The sequence below is a fragment of the Gopherus flavomarginatus genome, chromosome 11 (genome assembly GCF_025201925.1).
Source record: "Gopherus flavomarginatus isolate rGopFla2 chromosome 11, rGopFla2.mat.asm, whole genome shotgun sequence".
Lineage (NCBI taxonomy): Eukaryota > Metazoa > Chordata > Testudines > Testudinidae > Gopherus > Gopherus flavomarginatus.
Genome location: NC_066627.1, coordinates 39064987 through 39085954, shown reverse-complemented (window position 1 = coordinate 39085954; position 20968 = coordinate 39064987). Strand labels below are relative to the sequence as shown.

The window sequence follows — 20968 nt, the reverse complement described above, 5'->3', positions numbered from 1 at the left end:
ACTCTACTTTATTATACAAATACTTCCTAGAAATTAGCTATAAGTAAGTGACAGACAGTTAAGAAAATCAGCTTTCCCTCTCCCCACCCTCATCTCACTCGAAAACCAAATTCCCAGAACAGAATTTGAGTGCAGATCCACAATTCTTTAAACCTAGGCAGTAGTCACAACAATGAAAAGGGTGGCTGCAGGTTTCTGGGAGAGGAATCTGGTCCACTTTTTTTGACAAAGGGAAAGTACAGCCATGCATGGATCCAATGTAGTCCTCAGTGAACTTGTCTGCACTAGGAGCAAAAAAATTCCCATTGTTGCATCTCCACCAGTGACTGCAGTAGTGGAAGATGTTGTGTAGACAAAAGCTATTGCAACCACTAGCGTTTTTAACACTGGGACATTATTGGGAGCCAGGATGTCCCAGGACACTGGAAGCCAGGATTTCACTCAATGTTTGTTTTGGCTAGTTCTGATCCAGATTAGGGGACATGATGATTAAGATAATTGCACCAGAGGAGCCTTTTTTACTCTAGTGTTATCTCTGATGGAGCTGAAACAATGGGAATTTTTTTACCCACCTCTCTCCCTGGCAAAAAATAAAACAAAATGGCCTACATTTTCTACAGAGCCAAGTACCCAACAGCTCCCACCAAGGCATCTAAGTGTTTACCGTCTACCCAGTCCCCTTTGTTCTCAATGAGAGTTGCTGGGCACTGAGTCTTTTGAAGATCTAACCTCTTCATTAGTAAATCAAGCTTTTGAAAGTGTTGGGCATCCACACTTGAGCCAGGATTTTTCAAAAGCTCAGCTTCCCCTTAGGCACCCAAATGAAGTGGCCAGATTTTCCAAGAGCATTCAACACCCAGCAGCTCCTACAGACAAGAATGGGAGCTACAGAATGCTGACTTCCTTTGAAGGCCAAGCCACTTGTACATTTAGATGCCCGAGGGCTGTGTTCAAAGTGTCTACACAAGGCCAGCTTTGTAATTGGAACTGTATGTAATTCATTTTGAAGTTTCCCTAAACTGTAAAACCTATTTGGGAAGTTAATTTTTGGATCTGAAGCACAAAACTATACAACTGATATTTTAGAAGTGGACTAAACATTGGGGCTGTTCCTTCCGCAAGAACTGTTATCCGTACTTATCTCTATGAACTAGTGTCTAGATATCACAGTTAGTAAGTCACACATGAAGCCAGCTGATTGCTTATAACTGTAGTTTGTAGGGCAATCCCGCCTCTGAACTGGCTAACTCAATACTCTAATTCAGAAAGGCAGAGACATGGGAGGAGACCTATGGAGGTTAGAAACCTAAATACTTCTGAGGATCTCAGCCACACTCCCAAAGAAGGATCCACTTTCTAACTCTATGGAAGGTGGATGTTTCTTCACACAGCAAAGGCGTCCCATCAGCAGATGGGACTACAGCTGTGAGATGCAAACAGAATATGGTGATTCTGGATTTAATCATTACAAATACTGACAGACAGGTTCACGGTAACTGTGAGAACATCTCAGTGAATGGCCTAGCAAGTTCAGAGGTGGTAGATTTGACAAGACTCAGAACAAACTTCCAGTGAGCAGTCGGGAAGAAGGTGTGATCAAGGTAAATACTGGTGCCAAGACATAGCTACAAGACGCAGATTGCGTTCCTATTGTTCGACAAACCCCACATTAAGGGAATAAGCAGCTGGTTTTCTTGTGTGCCGTGTCTTGGCATATCATAGGATGAAGTGCACCAGTACACAAGTTAGTTAGTGTAGATCCTCGGCTGCTGTAAGGTATCATAGCTCCATTGGATTTAATGGAGTTATGACAGTTTATGATACTTGATGATTTGCCCTGTAATCTCCATATACTCATTTGATACAATGCAAAAAATAATTTTATAAAATCAGATATTACATATATTACAGTAGTAGTTTTCTTTATAGTTATCCATTGGTTTTAAAAATGCTACATATTATTTTCAATTGCAGGATGTTCTTTGGCTTGCAACCATACCATGTAGCTGATTACTGAACTGTATATATTTTCCAGCAAAAATCTCTTCTCTTGTAGACATTAAAGAAACATTACAAAGCAAATGCATTAGGCCGAATGGCAAAGATGACCAAAGAATTTAGAATGGCAAGTGATTCAGACACAATTGTCTGTGTATATACTGCTATAGAATTGAATTAATATATGTTTGGCCTCAAGATATGAGAGACAGTCAAAGCTGATTTAAATAACTAGGCTTTTTCTCAGAATCAAATTTAATCTCTAATACATCCTCATCTAACATATGGGCATTATCTTGCATATGAAAGAGCTCCACAGTATTTCCCATGATATTTAAAGAAGATTAATAATTTTTACTTCATCTCTAGTGACAACTAGTCTTTAAGCTGGGCGAGTTTTCCTTCATTATGATACTGTAAATCAAGCGAGTCTAGAGTTGTCTCAGAATACGGTAAGTTTAAAAATCTCACAACATTCAGGGAAGTACACAATCTGAATTTACAAGTTACACATGCACCCACCAGCAGCCAACACAAGTAGTCTCTCAGGGTCACGAAGCAGCTGTTAAAAGTAGAATATATATAGGGTATCTTCATTAGTGGATATAGTCTTGTCCAGTGATTAAAGGCAAAGGGAAACCAATGGCAATAGCCAAAGCAAGCACTCAACCCAACAACCAAATGTATATCAATTCTGATATTTCATGATGCTAATGTGAATCTTGAACAAAGGAATCTTTAGGCTAGCTTCTTGAGCAGCACAGATGCCCTGATAAGGCAGTTGGAAATTCCCTAGTACAGTGAAAATCCTGGAGGGACATAAAACTGACTTAGCTAGCTCTACACCACCCAGTCCCTGCCCCCCAGAAACAAAGTTCATCCTGTTATCCAGCATTCCTTTCAGAAGTGCTCCTGCCACCTTAACATCAAGTGTTCTGGACCCCAGCCAACACCTGCATTAGGGGAGCAGAAAAGTGGCTTACAGCCACTTCTCCCACCCCACTCCCACACTGAGTAGAGTTTGACATAAGGACTTGGCCTTTGCTGTCTATTACAGTCCTATCTTAGAGAATTACACTGCGGTCTATCACTGCTATACCTGAGCACCTTCCATGTTAAAAAAAAGTCAATGGCAATAAGGTCCTAACCATTATTAATATTTAAAAGATTACTTTTAATATTTCAAAAAAGAGTTGAGCCATTGGTCAGCTGTACTGCCAGTCAAAAAAACCTGAAAAGTTCTCATTAAATTTTTTTCTGGTTTGGCTTATTCAGTGGCAAGACAGAAATCTTTTTTTTTTAGAAGGATAAATGACAGGGCAAGATCAGTTTCAGTGTAACCTGACTGGCATGTCCTGTATTTCTCATGTCTCCCAAGTACAGGAGGAATCTTATTTCACAAAGATCTGCTTTTGTCATGGTCAGTTATTTATATTACATGCCAGACTTTATGGACTGCTGGTCCAATGTGATCTGGTAATTTGAATGTACATCTCCAGGCAGTAGGATGACCATCTACCTTTCAAGAAGTGAAGGACCACAAGGCCTTATTTAATGAGACAGCATCCCACTGTGACACTGCACCCCATATTCTTCATAGTGATATTATGATATGATTATTGAATAATTATGATGTAGTTTATGCAAGATAAGTCATGTGAGCTGTCATTGGAAAAGTTATGGTTTGCTGAGTATGATTATCCTATTTGTATGCATGTATAATTTTTTGTATCTGTACTTCAAATGAAGTTACACTTGGGTAACATCCACTATATAGTGGGTGGGGAAGGGCCTATTCAGAGAAATGGGCAATTTGAAAGAATAATAGGCCCTAGGAGAAGTTTATCTCCCATCTAGTGAGTCTTCCTGAGAACACTACAGACAGCCTGAGAGTGATGGCTGCTATGTCTAGACAAGGACATGTGAACAGGCCACATGATGCTGGACTCCATTTTGAGAGGTCAGTATTTTTCCACAGACTAGTCTGGGAACCAATCTTGGGAACAAAGAGTTCTTGCCATAGGCAAAAGCTATATAAGGCAGGGAGTGACATCATCTGTGGTTCTTCAATCCCCACCCATGAAGATTCATGGAAACACCTGAGGAACAAAGACTGAACTGCGGGAAGTGCTGGACCCAGGCTAAAGGGATTTCTAGCCTGTGAATGAACACATGAGAAATCCAAGCTGTAAAGCTAATGCAGCTTGTGCCGTAAGAATCTGCAGCCTGCTTGTATCACTTCCCAGGATGAGAATCTAGTATATTAAGCTTAGGTTGTGTTTTTGTTTACACCTCTACCTTGATATAATGCTGTCCTCGGGAGCCAAAAAATCTTACCGCGTTATAGGTGAAACCGTGTTATATTGAACTTGCTTTGATACGCCAGAGTATGCAGCCCTCCCGGAGCACTGCTTTACGACGTTATATCCAAATTCATGTTATATCGCGTCACATTATATCGAGATAGAGGTGTATTTGCTAAGTAATCTGCTTTGAACTGTTTGCTATCCCTTATAATCACTTAAGATCTATCATTTGGAGTTAATAAACTTATTTTTGTTTTAATCTAAACCAGTGAGCTTTGACTGGAGTGCTTGGGAAAAATCTCTGCCTGGTTATCACAAGTGTGCATTGTTCTCTTCACATTGGGAGAGAGGCAGACCGGGTATTAAATCCATACACTGGCCAGATTTGACCACGCAGGATGGTACTGCTCTGGGGTCCTAAGCTGGTGGTTAGAGAGCCTGCATGTAACTGCAGCTGGTGGTGTCCCTACCTGTATGACTGCTGGTGAAAGTGCAGGCCAGAGGGCTTTGCAGCTTATCACAGTAGTACGGTGTGAAAGGGAGCCCAGGCTGGTGGGTCGGGAGCTCAGTAGTACCCCAGTTTCAGGTGGCACCCCAGGGGGAACCCGTCACACCCACAATATTTAATTTTGGATTAAAAAGATCCACACATTTTATACTGTGACACAAATGTATGATTGTTGCTTGCAAACATTGCTTTAATCAGCTCAAATGCTTTTGATTAGTTGTATATTAATCACAGAGGATCACACAACAGACTGTAAACAGGAACCGGAGTCCTGCTCCATTACTGGGGCTTGTAAGTACTACCACAATACAAAGGAACAACTGCTGTCCATTAACACAGAACAGGTGATCAGTGGAATGAAATGAATCTTAAAATATTGCATACTAAAAAATTACCAGCAGTACAATCCAGCTGCAACCCCTTGTGTATTTCAATTTTACTGGAAAGTGAGATGGAAGTATGTCATCGTTTAGAGGACTTTTTTTCGTAAGGATGGAAAGACTCTGGAAGATGAGAATGTTGTGTTTTCTTAGGAATACATTATGCTCTGCAGAGGAAGCATGTGATAAAAATGTTGCTATGGGAACTATTCTTTATTACATAAATGTAAATTGTCAGGTTTTAGATAATGTAAAAAACCGTAAATGACCCAAATTAGATTTCAAGTTATACACTGGCCTTCCAGAATTTTGTCCTCTGATTCGCTTTCTGAATAAATGGTTTGCTTTCAAACAAAATTACTTGAACAAGCTTTAAGAACCACACACACACACACACACACACAAGCATCAGCTTCACCCCACTCTCGTAGAAATGTCAGAATTTAAGAGAAGTTGTACAGTCTGCTCCCATTTTTCCTCAGGATGGAATTAGCACAGATTTACACTTGAGAAACTAGGCGCAGAATATGGCCTGAAGAGCCGATTCACTGATTAAACACATGCCAGGTTTCTTGGAGAAAAACATTAGACCCATTCTCTATCTTCTCTCTCACCACAGAGTGATGGAATCCTTCCCACTTTGGAATGAGCCCTCAGACAGTGGTTCACAAAACAAGGATGTTTTCCCCACTAAAGTTTTAGTGAGAAAAATCCCGTATTGAAAGTTTTATTTGTGGTTTTAAAATTGTCTCCCTGCCCCACCACCACACACTTACTATTCCTCCACCTTCTCCCAATTAGAAAACAATCAGAAAGTGGAATTAACACCACAATTTAAACAACAGTTTTCCCCCCTGAAGTTTTGTTTCAAAATAAATCAAGTTAGAAAACAAAACACACACACACACACAAAATAGAAGTTTCTCCATGAAAAATACTGATGTTTTCAGCTAAACCCTCTTTTGCTGCACAAATATTTCAGACAATTTTCAGCCAGCTTTATTTCAGAGGAATTTCACCAGTATTTGCTCACCTCCCACTCCTCCCTGCCCCTCAGCCTGCACAGGGCTCAATACAACCAGCACCAGCCTCTGCTAAGGCAAACTGAATTAGAGTCTTACTTTAGCCAGCAAGATTCACCAAGATGGAAAGCTGAAGTAACTTGTTCAAGACCACAGACTCAGCATCCGAGTCAGGATTCGAACACAGTAGCACTAGACAACTCAACCCTGTATCCATAAAAATAGCACTTGTAACTTACTATTGTGAAGACGAAAGCAAGAAGATGTGTCACTATACATCTACTTATGTATTTTACTTCTCCAATCTAAATGTATCTAACTCCAGAATACATCAGGAAAATACACCTGTAGTCCAATACACCATGCTAGAAATCACCAAAATAATGTGGGACTGAATAATATTGGTGTGTAACTACCCACTTCCAAATTAGCTTAATCACTGCTGTCAACAAGGCATGCTTGAGTGAACTGCAAGACCTATATCATAACCATAAATATATGGAAAGAAGAGAAGAGGCCCTTTTATTCATCTAGATTCTGTCTCTCTCTAAAATAAAGCAAACTAAGGCCACAATCCAATCGATAGTTGGGCACATGAGTAGCCACACTGAACTTAATGCGACTTCCCACAAAGTGTGCCAAGTTACTCATGGACCAGATTTTCAAAGAGCTCAGCTCTTGTGTAGGCACCTAAATGATATGGAAGTGAAAATCTGGGCTCAGTTGCGAGTACTGAGCAGCTTGTATTTACCATTTTCACTATGATAAGGTTAGAGGAGTTGCCCGCTGCATCCCATAATATATGGAAAGTGGTAATTTGATGTACTGTATCCCCATCTAGGAGAGAGGTTTGTCCTGTGGTCAAGACACTAGCCCAGATGTCTCAGGACCTGGGTCCAACTCCCTGCTTCCACCACAGACCTCCTGCATGACCTGCCTCCATGACTGCTCTGAATCAGTGTCCTAACCATCAGGATATTGGCAGGGGGTGAAGTTCTCTCTCTCAACCACAGAAAGAAAGGTCTCAGTTTTGGCTGCTGAAGCATGAGCTATCTGACCTGTCACAGGCACCTGACTCCAGGAGAGGATCCTGAGCAAAGAAAGGTCCCCGTCTTGTGCATAAGCCTCTCTCTCTTCAGTATTTCCCTTCTAGCTACCTGCCTAGGCTCCCGACTCAGGTTGCTGGCTTTTGAGGTTCCCTTCCTTAGGTGCCCAACTCTTCCCAAGCATTGTATGGGGAGCCTGGGCACCTAACAAAGAGCTGTGCGTTTCACTAGACAGCAAGCTGCCTATGGGTTAGGAGTTGCAATGCAGAGCAGAGTTACACTTAAGTGCCTTTGAGGATCTAGACCTATGTTCCCCATCTGTAAGATGGTATCGTATTGGTATAAAATAGCACTTCCTTCCCCACATGGGTGTTTTGAGGATAAAAATCATCCCAGATTGTGAGGTGCACAGATACTACATTAATGGAGGTCATAGGTACCTAAAACAGACAGCTCCAGGAGTCAATACAACCCATTGAAAGCTTTGGCTGAAGCAGAATTATGCTGATACATATGTGCTAGTTCAGAGTGACAAGTGGGTGTGGTACTGATCTTTAGTCTCTGCAGCACTCTACACGAGCTGGTCTTATATTTAAGTACTTACATTAATTATAATTACTTCAAGTATTACTAGAACGAAGTGGAATCAGAAATCTTGGCACTGGAGAGCTCAGACAGTTACAGCAAATGCAAGTGCTAAAAAATCTGAAGCCCGGTTATTTCTAGCGTTAGCAGTCTGAACTAGTAGTAGAGAGAATATTACACACTGCAAAATTACTCGTTGCATGTGTATGGGGCATCAGTGGAGTTTGAAGGTGGGTCCTCAGCAGGAGTGGCTCTATGCATTTTGCTGCCCTAAGCACAGCAGTCAGGCGGCTTTCAGCAGTGCGCCTGCAGGAGGTCCGCTGGTCCTGCGGCTTCAACGTACATGCCACCAAATTGCCGCCAAAGCTGTGGGACCGGCGGACCTCCTGCAGGCATGCTGCCAAAGGCTCCCTGACTTCCACTCCCACAGCCACCCCTGGTCCTCAGTTCCTCAGCACAGCCCTTGGTCACTTGAGCTAAAGGAGTAACCCACTTATTTGGTAGCTGTAACAAGTCTATTACCTATGCCCCATTGGGTTGAAAAGTCAGTGGCTTGGCAAGGGTATAATTTAGGTCCAAATGTGGGTGTTTGACTTAGAGTCTAGGTCACTGTCCAAATTTTGGTCCTGTTCAACTTTTGACTCTTTCAAATTATAAGTGCACTCTCCACACCACGTTTGTCCTGTTTTAGATCAACTGGTGACGGTAAACTGCAAAGTTCTTTACCTTGGTTAATTATAAACAATACTTGGAACAAAAGGCAATCAGATTAAGTAAAGGAGAGAACCTTTTAAAAAGAAATTAATTCCAATTCTATGGATCTTAACTAAATAAACCAACGAGAGAAAAATGTCAGTCTACATACCATAGGGACTGAGAGTACTCTTCCATAAAAAGTGAGGCAGCTGCAAGGTTTTACACAGCGATAAGTGAAGTTCCACATTGTCTTACTAACACTAAACCACTGACTGGGCTTGCTTACATGCCCATCCACCTTCTCCGGCACCCCTTTTACAGTTATCTGCTGTTTGGAAGTTTGGTCTGTTTATTTATCTATTGTGAACTGCATGGTATACTCCTTGTTTGTTTCAATGGGAAATTACACACACGGTATTCATTTTCCTCTGTTTTACGAGTGTTTTTCCCCTCCCCGGTATTGATAAATACAATAAAAGTTACCCATAATAAAGGTCTGGATGCATGGCTGTCATGGAGTTCTACCTGAGATGTATTAAGCCCAATAAGTCTATCGGAGAATGCCCAGAATTAAATCCTTCTCTTCAAAGGGTCACGCCTAGTGTATACTTGGCAGAATTAGATTTTTAATAATTTCAATGGATAATACCTATATTTATTTTGGAACTTTTTTTTGTCATCAATTTAAATTTTCTGCAGGTGGGGGGAAATTAGGGGGGTGAGAAGGTGTCAGTTTTTGTTTTTTTATGACAGTAGATGTTGAAATTCAAAAAGTTAAAGCTTTATCACTGGTAAAGCACAAATTGATATCACATATCAAAATCTACAAAGTAAATATCCTTAAATCAAATTAATAAGCTCTTAAGCAGTAGTTGTCTTACTTTGCTACCTGTACATTTCAATTATTGATATAAATATTTTTATTAGTTTGTGTGTGTACAGTGAATCAATGTTTACCAACATTTATTGATAAAAAGCTAACCCTTCCAAGACTAATTATACAGATTGTGCAGATTCCATCAACATGAGGAAATTACAAGCAGTATCATATTTTAGCTGTCAGAAGACTGCACTGTACAAACTCCTTTCACCACTTATGGAAAGTTCTCCTTTTATACTTCCATGAGTGCCTGTTTTTCTGTAACACTGTTTATATACCAAGTAAATATAGATCAAAAAAATCATAACTGTAATAAACACGCAAAAACTTTTAGATATCTGCAGAATCTTTCACATAAATTCCCATGTGATAAACCTCCGTGTAAGCTTCAAATTATGAATCATTAGGAGTCACTGGATTAATAATACAAGGGCTATTCGTGTTGGTATGCAACAAAAACCAGAAGGCATTCTAAACTTCTCATAACAAAAGGGTAAGTACATCCAAAAGAAAAATCTATTCTGAGAACCCTCCCACTCCCTACCTTGAACTACCTTCTAACTAGGTTGCATATTTTATACAATAAGAATCATGCTTTGCAGCCTGAAAGGCTGATTAACTGCAGCTTTTAGGTAGCTGCCATGCTTTGATACCCAGAAGAGAGACAGCAGCACCGTATTCTCAATAATGCTAATGGGAATAAATCACATGACAGGAAAATGAAAGCCAAAAGATGTTCCATAAGGAATTGGCCTGCTTACATTATATGTATCACACCTACATGTAAATCCATAAACATTTCACAATAGTAACCAAATACATATTTGCAAAAGAAAAGGAAGTGGCAGACAGAAGGAAAAAATATCAGAAAGTATAAATCTATTGTGCAGCCCCCAAACTCAGCGCAGAGAGTTTTAGAATGTTTTAAGACTAGTACAAATCTCCCTCCTCTCCCCAACACACCTGAGCTTTTAAATCACAAATGCCAACTTTTAATGGGCAGATGATCAGTCATAGGAATATCCAGTGTGGCATCAGAGCAGCTGCAATTGCAAATCCAGGTGAGATGAATGGTTTTGACAGCCACAAATGTTACTGAGTTCAAAAGGCACAAGTTTGCATTGCAGGAAGTAAGGTCTTGTATACATGGGGACATTCAGAAAAATTAATCCTGATTAACTAAGGGGATGAATTTAAAGTGGCTTTAGTAAACCCATGTGTGGATGCTCTTTCTCAGAACTAAAGCAGCCTTAACGATTAATAAACTGAATTAAGGCCGCTTTAATTCTGAGTAAGAGCATCCACACAAGGGTTTAATGGGAGTTAACTAATCCACGAAATTCACACCTTTACATAATTAGGATTAATTTTCCTGAGTTTCTCCCTGTACACAAGCTCTAAAAATCAGTCACACAGGCCTTCCAATGGCATCCTAGAGAAAGTTTTAGTTAACACCCCTCCACATATGTCATTGCTCCCTGCCCCCAGTGATTCTCAACAACTCCCCAAAACACACATCTGTTTTAAAAGAAGTTACCAAAAGCCAACCCCACCCTACATTTCAGAAGCTATCTTCCCAGTTCAGATTCTTTTATAGCTGCATGTTACTGTCAGACTCTGAGCCACCGTCCCTGCTATCAAAAAGCTTGCAGCTCCACTGCAAAGTTAAGTGAACTAGAGCCCTTTGGCAATGGAGATCTTGCTTGTGTTCCTAAGCAGGACAGAGTCCAAGTTCTGATCTGCCCTTTCCCCAGACCCAAAGTGCTGCTGTTCAGAGAGCAGCCTATTGCGCTGCACCTCAAGCCGTTCCTATATTTGTGGTGTGCAGATGACACAGCAGCGATCTGAATTGGGGGCTGCAGGGAACAGACGTTTCCCAAGCTCACACTTTACAGAAAGAAAAGGCAACATCCTCCTCCCCCCGCCCGGCCCCCTAGACAGCCACCGAGCAGTTTGCAAAAGAAATAACAATCGGAGCCCTCGCGCGTGCTGCCTCCAGCCCTTGCCAACAAGAATGCTAACTAATGTCACACGGAACAACCAAGCAGAAAGGGAAAGCACAAATACTTACACCTAAACGTCTGCTCCTAATCTTTACATACCCTTGCTTCACTATGTCATTAAAATTGGCAGCCATCCTTTTTGTGGGGAGGAGCCGCTCGCCCAAGGTGAATCCAGTCGGTAGCTGAAATGATTCACATCACTTGGAATAATCCTCCTGACCCAGAAACTCAGCGGCCAGAGTTTTAATCCACTCAGGAGAGGGGGGAAGAGGCTAGAGGACCCTTCTGCATCAGCTGACAGCGCTGCCGGCTGGAATGAGCTCAGCGCTCCAGCTCAGCTCAGCTCAGCCCAGCTCCTCTCCTCTTGCGGAACAGCGGGATCCGCCCTCTGCCTTCCTCCCCAGCGGGGCAGAAAGCCCCCCGGCCAGCCCACCTAGCAGAGGCTGCACCTGGAGAAGCAGCAGTCCTGGCTGTACACAGGGGGACGCACGGGAAAGTTGTGGGGAGGATCCCAGGGAGAATTATGTTCGGTGCAAGACAATGAGAGCAGGGATGAGAGCCTGGTGGAATAGGGCTGGCTGGAAAACGTTGCTGCTTTGTGAGTTGTTTTCTTTCTCCCGTTCCCTACATGTTCTGCCCGGCCCCTTTAAATACAAACACACACTCTGGACTGACTTAGCTTTCCTGGCTGTTCTTTTTAGGCCTCCTTTTTATTTCTTCACTACCTACCTTCACCCTTATTAAGTCTATTTCTAAGCTGTCCCAGTTTCTTCTGTTTCTTCCCCTCTTTCACCATCATCTCAGTTGTGTTCACCCCTTCTCATTACCCATGTTTCAGTCTCTCTTTCCCCCTTTTATAGGGCTGAGCATAGGGTTGCCACCTGTCCGGGTTTTACCTGGACTGTCTGGTTTCTGGGTGCCCTAATTAGGGTTGCCCAGTTTTTGACTGGAAAGTTCCGTCGAAAAGGGAACCCTAGCAGTGTCCAGTGGGATGTACTGACCAGCCACCAAAAGTCCGGCTACTGTGGGGTGGGAGGGTAGGGTGACTAGACAGCAAATGTGAAAAAATGAGACAGGGCGTAGGGGCTAATATGAGCCTATATAAGAAAAAGATCTGAGAATCTGGACATCTGGTCACCCTAGGGTGGGGAGGCACTGAGTGATTGACTCAGGCCAGCTCCTGCTCAGCCAGGGCCACCTCCTACCTGCAAGCAGGCTCCTTGTCAGGCTGTATCAGCTCCCATCCCAGCCCCGAAGCAGAGGGAGTCCTGCTGAGGAGTAGGAGTGGAGATGATCCAGCGAGTGGGGGAGAGAAGCAAGTGGCGGGGGCAGTGCCTTGCGGGGAAGAGGTGGAGAAGGGGGCAGAGTGGGGGTGTAAACCTATAGCACTTTGACCACTTGGAACAAGCGACTTTAGTTAAAAGTTCTGGAGCATGCTTTGACATACAGCTGTTTGAAACAGATCAGAGTATGTCAAAGCATGCTAGAGAACTTTTCATGCTCAGTATCAGGGTCAACATGGTGCACAGCAAGCTAGTCCACTGTATCATCATACTCTGACATGCCACACATTAAGCCACAGACAAGCCCGCTCCCCCCACACCACGGTAAGTGGGAGCAAAAAAAAAAGTGCACATCACCCTTAAAACCACTGAAAGTGATACTGTCCTACAATATTTCAGCATCTATATACAATTCCGAGTATAAGCTGACATGCAATTTTGGGGCCTGATTTAAAGGCCATTGGAGACAACAAAAAGACTCCAAAGTGCATTGGATCAGGCTCTTAGTCTCGTTTTTATTTATATATTTATTTATTTATTGTGTGTGTGTGTGTGTGTGCTGTACCAAGTTTAAGATCCACGTAAGAAAGGACCAGTGCTCAATAACAGGGGCTGTCCAGCAATTCTCAGGACAGGTGGTGGTGGTGACCTGTGGTTTTCTGCAGGAAAGTGCATTTCCCAGAAAGTTTCTTGGCTGCCTCAACAAGCGTCAGCTGGCACCACTCCAGACTCTGACTGAAAGTAACCTGAGCGTTGGCCCTGTGGAAGTGGTAGAAATGTCACACAGACATATGCCACTTTTACTCAGGCAATATGTGGCTGTCCCAATGAAAAAAGCTTGGCTGGCACTGGGCAGCATGCTGCAGCTGGTGGATAGTCATTGTTTTCAGATGTTTGCAAGCACTGCTGAGCATAACAATGAAACCAGGAAAGGGAGAACTCCAGGCACCCCCACCATCACTGTTGAATTGACTTGTTCATACACCCCATTGCTGGGGAAGGAATTGCTCACTGTGTAAAACTGGACATCCTAAAAAATGCATCCTTTACTACCTGTTAACAGTTCTAAACACAGGCACCCGTTGTCTGGGTAGGAATATACTCAAATACCTGTCCCTTTTACACTGACACTGCCAGATTACTGCAATGACGTCCTTCTTATAGAGTTGCTGGGCAGATGGCTACAAGGCAGACCAGAAAAGAGTCACTGAAAACCAGAGATCAACAGTAAATGTGGAATGTACTTTCTAGGTATGTAACTAAATTCTTCAGGCAGGGATTGCTTTTTTTATGTCTATTGTACAGACCTAAGCATAATGTTGGCATCAAACCAGCAACAAGTTGGCCAGTCACATAAGGTTTTATAATTTCATTGAGAGCCATGGAAGCAGAGAGTGTAGGCATGTGGTCTGCCATCTGGGCCTGTAGCCCTGTAGCTATGGGTTGCTTTTATAGGCATCTCCATTAAATGCAGCTGATGGGACCAGAGACAGAACACTGGTATATTTAAGGGAGTCAACTCCTGCTTTACCTACTACCTCAGATAGAGTTTTGTATTGGAAAAGGCAGGTCCTAGGTCATGCTATTTTCTCCACAGTGATATTCTACTTCTCTACTCCATACCCTAAATGGATTAATTCATGGACCCACCTTTTGGTAAAAGAACCAAAAAAGTGCCACCGTGGCTAAACAACAAAGTAAAAGAAGTAGTGAAAGGCAAAAAGGCATCCTTTAAAAAGTTACATCCTAGTGAGGAAAATAGAAAGGAGCATAAACTCCGGCAAATGGAGTGTGAAAATATAATTAGGAAGGCCAAAAAAGAATGTGAAGAACAGCTACCCAAAGACTCAAAAAGTAATAGCAAAAAAAATTAAGTACAACAACCAGTGGGACCACTGGACAATTGAGATGTAAAAGAGCACTCAAGGACAGTAAGGCCATTGCAGAGAAACTAAATGAATTCTTTGCATCAGTCTTCATGGCTGAGGATGTGAGGGAGATTCCCAAACCTGAGCCATTTCTTTTTAGGTGACAAATCTGAGGAACTGACCCAGGTGTCATTAGAAGAGGTTTTGGAACAAATCGATAAATTAAACAATAAGAAGTCACCAGGACCAGATAGTATTCACCCAAGAGTTCTGAAGGAACTCAAATGTGAAATTGCAGGACTACTAACTGTAGCCTGTAACCTATCATTTAAATCAGCTTCTGTACCAAATGATTGGAGGATAGCTAATGTGACACCATTTTTTTTTAAAAAGGGCTCCAGAGGTGGCCCTGGCAATTACAGGCTGGTAAGGCTGACTTCAGTACCGGGCAAACTGATTGAAACTATAGTAAAGAACAAAATTGTCAAACAAACATAATTTGTTGGGAAAGAGTCAACATGGTTTTTGTAAAGGGAAATCCTGCCTCACCAATCTACTAGAATTCTTTGAGGCAGTCAACAAGTATGTGGACAAGGGGGATCCAGTGGATATAGTGTATTTAGATTTTCAGAACGCCTTTGACAAGGTCCCCCAACAAAGGTTCTTAAACAAAGTAAGCTGTCATGGAATAAAAGGGAAGGTACTCTGGTGGATTGGTAACAGAATAAAAGATAGGAAACAAAGGGTAGGAATAAATGGTCAGTTTTCAGAATGGAGAGAAGTAAATAGTGGTGTCCCCTAGGGGTCTGTACTGGCCCAGCCCTGTTCAACATATTCATAAATGATCTGGAAAAAAGGGTAAGCAGTGTTGTGGCAAAATTTGCAGATGATTCAAAACTATTCAGTATTTTTAAGTCCCAGGCAGACTGTGAAGAGCTACAAAAGGATCTCACAAAACTGGGTGACCGGGCAAAAAAATGGCAGATGAAGTTCAATGTTGATAAATGCAAAGTAATACATATAATATGATGGGGTCTAAATTAGCTGTTACCACTCAAGAAAAAGATCTTGGAGTTATTGTGGATAGTTCTATGAAAACATCCACTCAATGTGCAGCAGCAGTCAAAAAAGCAAACAGAAGGTTGGGAATCATTATGAAAAGGATAGATAAGAAGACAGAAAATATCATATTGCCTCTATATAAATCCATGGTATGCCCACATCTTGAATACTGCATGCAGATGTGATTGCCTCATCTTAAAAGAGATATTGGAATTGGAAAAGGTTCAGAAAAGGGAAACAAAAATGATTAGGAGGTATGGAAAGTCTTCCATGTGAGGAGCGATTAATAAGACTGGGAATTTTCAGCTTAGGAAAGAGATGACGGGGTGGGGGGAATATGATAAGAGGTCTATAAAATCATGACTGATGTGGAGAAAGTAAATAAGAAAGTGTTATTTACTCCTTTTAATTACATAAGAACTAGGGGTCACCAAATGCAATTAATAGGCAGCAGTTTTAAAACAAACAAAAGGTAATATTTTTTCATACAATGCACAGTCAACCTGTGAAACTCCTTGCCAGAGGATGTTGTGAAGGCCAAGACTATAACAGGGTTCTAAAAAGAACTAGATAAGTTCATGGAGGATAGGCCCATCAATGGCTATTAGCCAGAAGCTGGGAATGGGCGAGAGGGGATGGATCACTTGCTGATTACCTGTTCTGTTCATTCCCTCTGGAGCACCTGGCATTGGCCACTGTCGGAAGACCAGATTCTGGGCTAGATGGACCTTTGGTCTGACCCAGTATGGCCGTTCTTATGTTCTTATGATGAGAAACAAGTTCTTCAGCTGAGAGAGCTCTCTAATTTTACCTTTGACATTCTCTACAATTGCTATGAAAGCAGATGACAGTAATGGTAATACCATGGTAATATTTTCTACATAAACCATGGATCTGTCTTTGATAATCCAAGATTTTTTTTCTCCCCACTGAGATTCTTAAGGCCAGAAGAGCCCATCATGATCATCTAGACTGGCCTCTTGCAGAACACAGGGAATAAATAAATTTTCACCCAGTAATTACTGCAAACGTCCACAACTTTTGGTTGCACTAGAGCACATAGAAAGACATCCTAACTTGATTTGAGAGGAATGTTAACTTGGTGTTAGAAGAGAAGATATAATGCACACTGAAAAGAATTTGACCTGCAAGTGTTCCTTTATTCCTGACTGGTTGTCTCTTATATGATATATGGAACTAAGCTGAGAGCAAAGCTAGTGTGTATAAACATTTAGTAACCCAAAAGTCTATTTAATTAAATTTGTAAGTAATTTGACTGTTGAAAATCTGTCCCTAATAAGCATTCTTTTCAATACAGAAGGTTGTGGCCTTTGAGAGACTGTAAAGTTGTATCAGCTTTCTTTACTTGGCGTGGAATTAACCGGGTTGCATAGCTTTATCTTCTCTATTTGTGACATCCTTTTATATAAAGAGAAAATCAAGGGGGAGCCTTCTTCTACCTAATCACTCTGTCTGATTAAACAAGGCCAAAAATGGCTCTATCTTGGCTATAGGAATGTTTTGTGAATTTCCCAAATTATGCAGCTATCCAGTTAATCTGATTTGAGCAAGCAGATGGAGCAACATTAACATTGGACACAAAAGACTTAACTCCAGGAGGATTTCTTGAGAAAATGTCAGTGCTCACTCCAAGAACACTTATTGTCATTATCTTGAGATGATCAGTGTGGACCATTTTCTGCAGAGGATGACTGTAGAACTTGGAAGGTCTAAGGAAGGCAGATGTCCTGGCTCAGCCCTGGAATTATGCCTCTATCAGGCCAGTGTGGTGGGGTTATTGTGGTGGTTACTGTTGAAAAAGAATTAAGCATAGCAAGTTCATATATGTGAACATAGAGGAGAGGTCAAGGTTAACCATGGCCACGAGTGATCAAAGACTGGGAATCCCTAAGTCTACTTGGACATATTTCTGGCAGAGTAGTCATTTTCTGATCACAAAATTTGGGCAGACCTAAAAATTGGGCTATTCTTTGGAGCCTCCATTCTTCCCTTATATTTGGAAATCTATGGAGTGTTTTTTCTAGAACCCACTTAATGTCCTAATTTATTGCCAGCTTTTCAAGAATGTGAAGTAAGTAAAATATGGACCTAAGTTTGAATGAAATTACTCTGATTGCCCCTACAAATCAGGAGACAGCATGTACAAATTCAGCTCACTTCCCACCTAACTTTAAAAAAACAAATACATATGGTCATGAATTAATAGAAGTATTTACCCATTGCACAACTGGGAAAAAAATTATTACTGAAAACACCTTGTATTGTTATGATTTATGAAAATAAAGAATCTATTGACCAGGCTGATATGCCAGTTTATGGAGTCCTAGGTTACTGTAATTATCTTGCCTCTGTCCCATTCAAATATTTTTATTTTATATGGGCCAAAGTGGGGCGAGACAGCATATATTAAAAATAACAGCAGCAAATGGAATGTGTCCTTTTACTGGAAGCTGTGTTTCTGATTTTAATGTTGTGTGCCTAACAAAATTACTGTCAAAATGGTGACTGTTAAGATAAAAATAAATATATGCTGACTAAATCTGCAGGCAAAGTGAATGCATTTGAATCTTGGGTAACATTACCTACTGAGAAACCAAACATTTATTTTGTTTGCTTTGTGTTTCTCTGACAGGTTACAAGTATCCGAACAACTTTGTCATCCTCAATCTCCTGAGGACATATGCCAAGGGACCTTCCTCCAGCCACACAACAGTGACTCAGGAATTAAGTAGAACTGAATGTCAGATCACAAAGTCATCAGCATCCATTCTTCTCTTTCCAGTATGTAATTCATCAGAATCTACAGCATACCAGAGCACAGCTCCAGGACTGACAGCTTCCTTTGAACTGGCTGCTAAGGGACAGCTCTGACTGATACAGGCTAGCTTCTCCTGGTGGCTGGGATCATTGTCTATGTAATTCTCTCAGCCTGAGTCAGCACAAGGAGCATTATTCCCAGGATTAGTCCTAAATCTGTAGTTATAGCTATCAGTGAAAACCGGCTACAAGCAACAAGGAAGCAGTGCAACTTTTCTGGAGATACAGGCACTAGCAATGGCAAAATGCAAATTCTAATCTATGACATTATATCTTAAGAGATAGATATGTTAAATGGTGTGGGTATTTAGCTGCATTACTGACATTAATGTCAGTGGAGCTTGCATAGCTAAATCCCTGTACCTCATTTTGAAAGTGTATCCATAAAATAAGATTACATGGCATACTAATATAAAATATAAAGAGGGTCATCCTATTGCTTCTTTAGAGCTGGATCCTGCACGTGTGTTGGTAAGAGTTGTGTGGGACCGGTGTTGAGCCGCCACTAGAGCTCCTGAGTAGTGTGCTTTTTTACTCATGATCTACTAAGGAGAAATTAGGTGAGAGGTGTGGGCATTAAAGGCTAGCGGACTAGCAGGTCCACTGTACCTGGCTTTCATGAGAAGGCACCAACAGTTGACTGAAGGTTAGTGTTTGCTCAGAACTTTCCGGTACATTTCTGTATCAGCAGCCCTCATGGTTGACCCCATGTTCAACTGACCAAATCCCATCCTAAAAACACTCTAAATTATACTAGCAGGAATATTTCCTCTATGGACAGGTCAAAGGCTAGAATTCTTAGCAATTGGTAGCCAGAGGCTCTGTTCAACCCAAACATGCCTCTTTTGTGAGGGAAGAGAGGAGAGCAGGCAATATAAGGCCAGCTATGTCAACTTTAGGCTACTCTGGGAATTTCCTATGCTAGGCAAATCCACAGCTAACTTTAGAGGAGCTCAATGGCTGCTTTCTTGTGCTGCCACAAGAGGGGCCAAGGGTCTGGCCCACTTCCTTCTAAGTGCCGCTCTTGACAACACTTATGTAGCCTCTGCTTCTGGCAGGCCGTGGGAGTAATTAAAAATCCTTAAAATGGCCACTATGCACTGGATTGCACTCATGGCACATATGTTGTAGCCACTTGCCATCTCTGTCCCATCACAACCACTTCTACCCCATCTCACCCATTCTCACCACTCTGGTAAAGGTTTGCTCAGGTTGCTGAGCACTTCTGCAAGTCATTGTCTTAAAACCTCTCTCCTCAGGTGTGGAGTAAACATCAAGTGCTGAACTTCATCCTTTTGGTTTCCATACTTCTTTCTGGAAGTCTCAACAACCTGAAAATCCTGATCCTCATAGTGAAATCCTGTTCATAAAGTCCTAAATAATTATATCAATATGATCCCTGTGACCTGATGCTCTGGAGGGCCTGGAGCTCTCTTCCCTCTTCTATTGGTGAACAGGTGGAAGTAGCTACAGAATGAGTGCTTCATTTGCATAAGCTTTCTTCCCCAAATTATTTTAGTAGCACTGTGGGATCTGCCACGCTATACAGAAATTCAGAATTGGTTGTGTACCAGAATTGACCTGACAGAGAGAGGGGGAAATATGGGCATCTCCTTTGTGGTGAGAAATGTATCCCCAGTGGCATGGTTGCATGGTATTGCTTCCTCTCTGGGGATCTTGTGCTGTTGGGAAGACTGACAGGAAATAACAGAGGAGGTGCATCAGCCAGGTGCAGCAGTCAGATAGCTCATTGCTGAAGCTGCAGAGGAAAGCAGCAGAGCTGAGTGAATTGTAGTGAGGCCCTTTCCTAGCAAGTAAATAAAGCTGAAATCATAGCTGGTTTAGGTGGTGGAGCCTCAGAACAGGATCAGTCAGCATGTCAATGAACTTGAGACGGACCTGCCCAAATGTACATGAGGACATTGGAACTCACTACTCACTTACACCAAACTGGCTGGGGTTTCATGGACAGGAAGAGGAAGTGATGTGGTGAAAGGATATTTGCCTATTGGACATTCAGTGGCAGGTGGGAGTCCAAGTTAATGGGCTATTACCAGAATTACTGTGGGGTGGTGTTTTCTTTATATAGACAGGGAACATAGCAACATTCACCCAATAAAGTTTACCTTGTTTAATTCACACTTGCACACAGAGAGACAACAGATTGCAAACTGGGATGTATTGCCTATTTTAAGGGCACCCATGGAAAGTAGTTAGTGATCCAAGACATCCTGGGTAGGGGCTTAAGCTGGTGGTGGTGGTGGTTAGTTTTAAAAGGGACCTCTAGTTATTTGAGCCTGACAATTATGCATCTGATGTGGCAAAGAAACATTCATGTTTAATTTTAAATAATGATTTTATTAAATTTATGCTTTAGGAAAACACCACTTCTGATGAAAGCTTCTCACATTCTATCATACAATTTTGAACATACAGAAATAATTCATTTATGACTTAAGCTTCCACATTTATCTTTATAGGTCTCCTAATGTT

The 20968-nt window shown here is 41.7% G+C and overlaps 1 protein-coding gene across 3 annotated transcripts in view; it reads right to left on the bottom strand.

The window, feature by feature from the left end:
- The window catches only part of DOK5 (docking protein 5), an 88176-nt gene extending 76453 nt beyond the window's left edge, over positions 1-11723 (bottom strand). For all 3 annotated transcript variants that reach the window (XM_050918219.1, XM_050918222.1, XM_050918221.1), the window contains exon 1: positions 11493-11723. In XM_050918219.1, the coding sequence (XP_050774176.1) occupies positions 11493-11558 (66 nt within the window). In that variant the 5' untranslated portion in view covers positions 11559-11723. The remainder of the gene's footprint in view (positions 1-11492) is intronic.
- Between the last annotated feature and the right edge of the window lie 9245 nt (positions 11724-20968).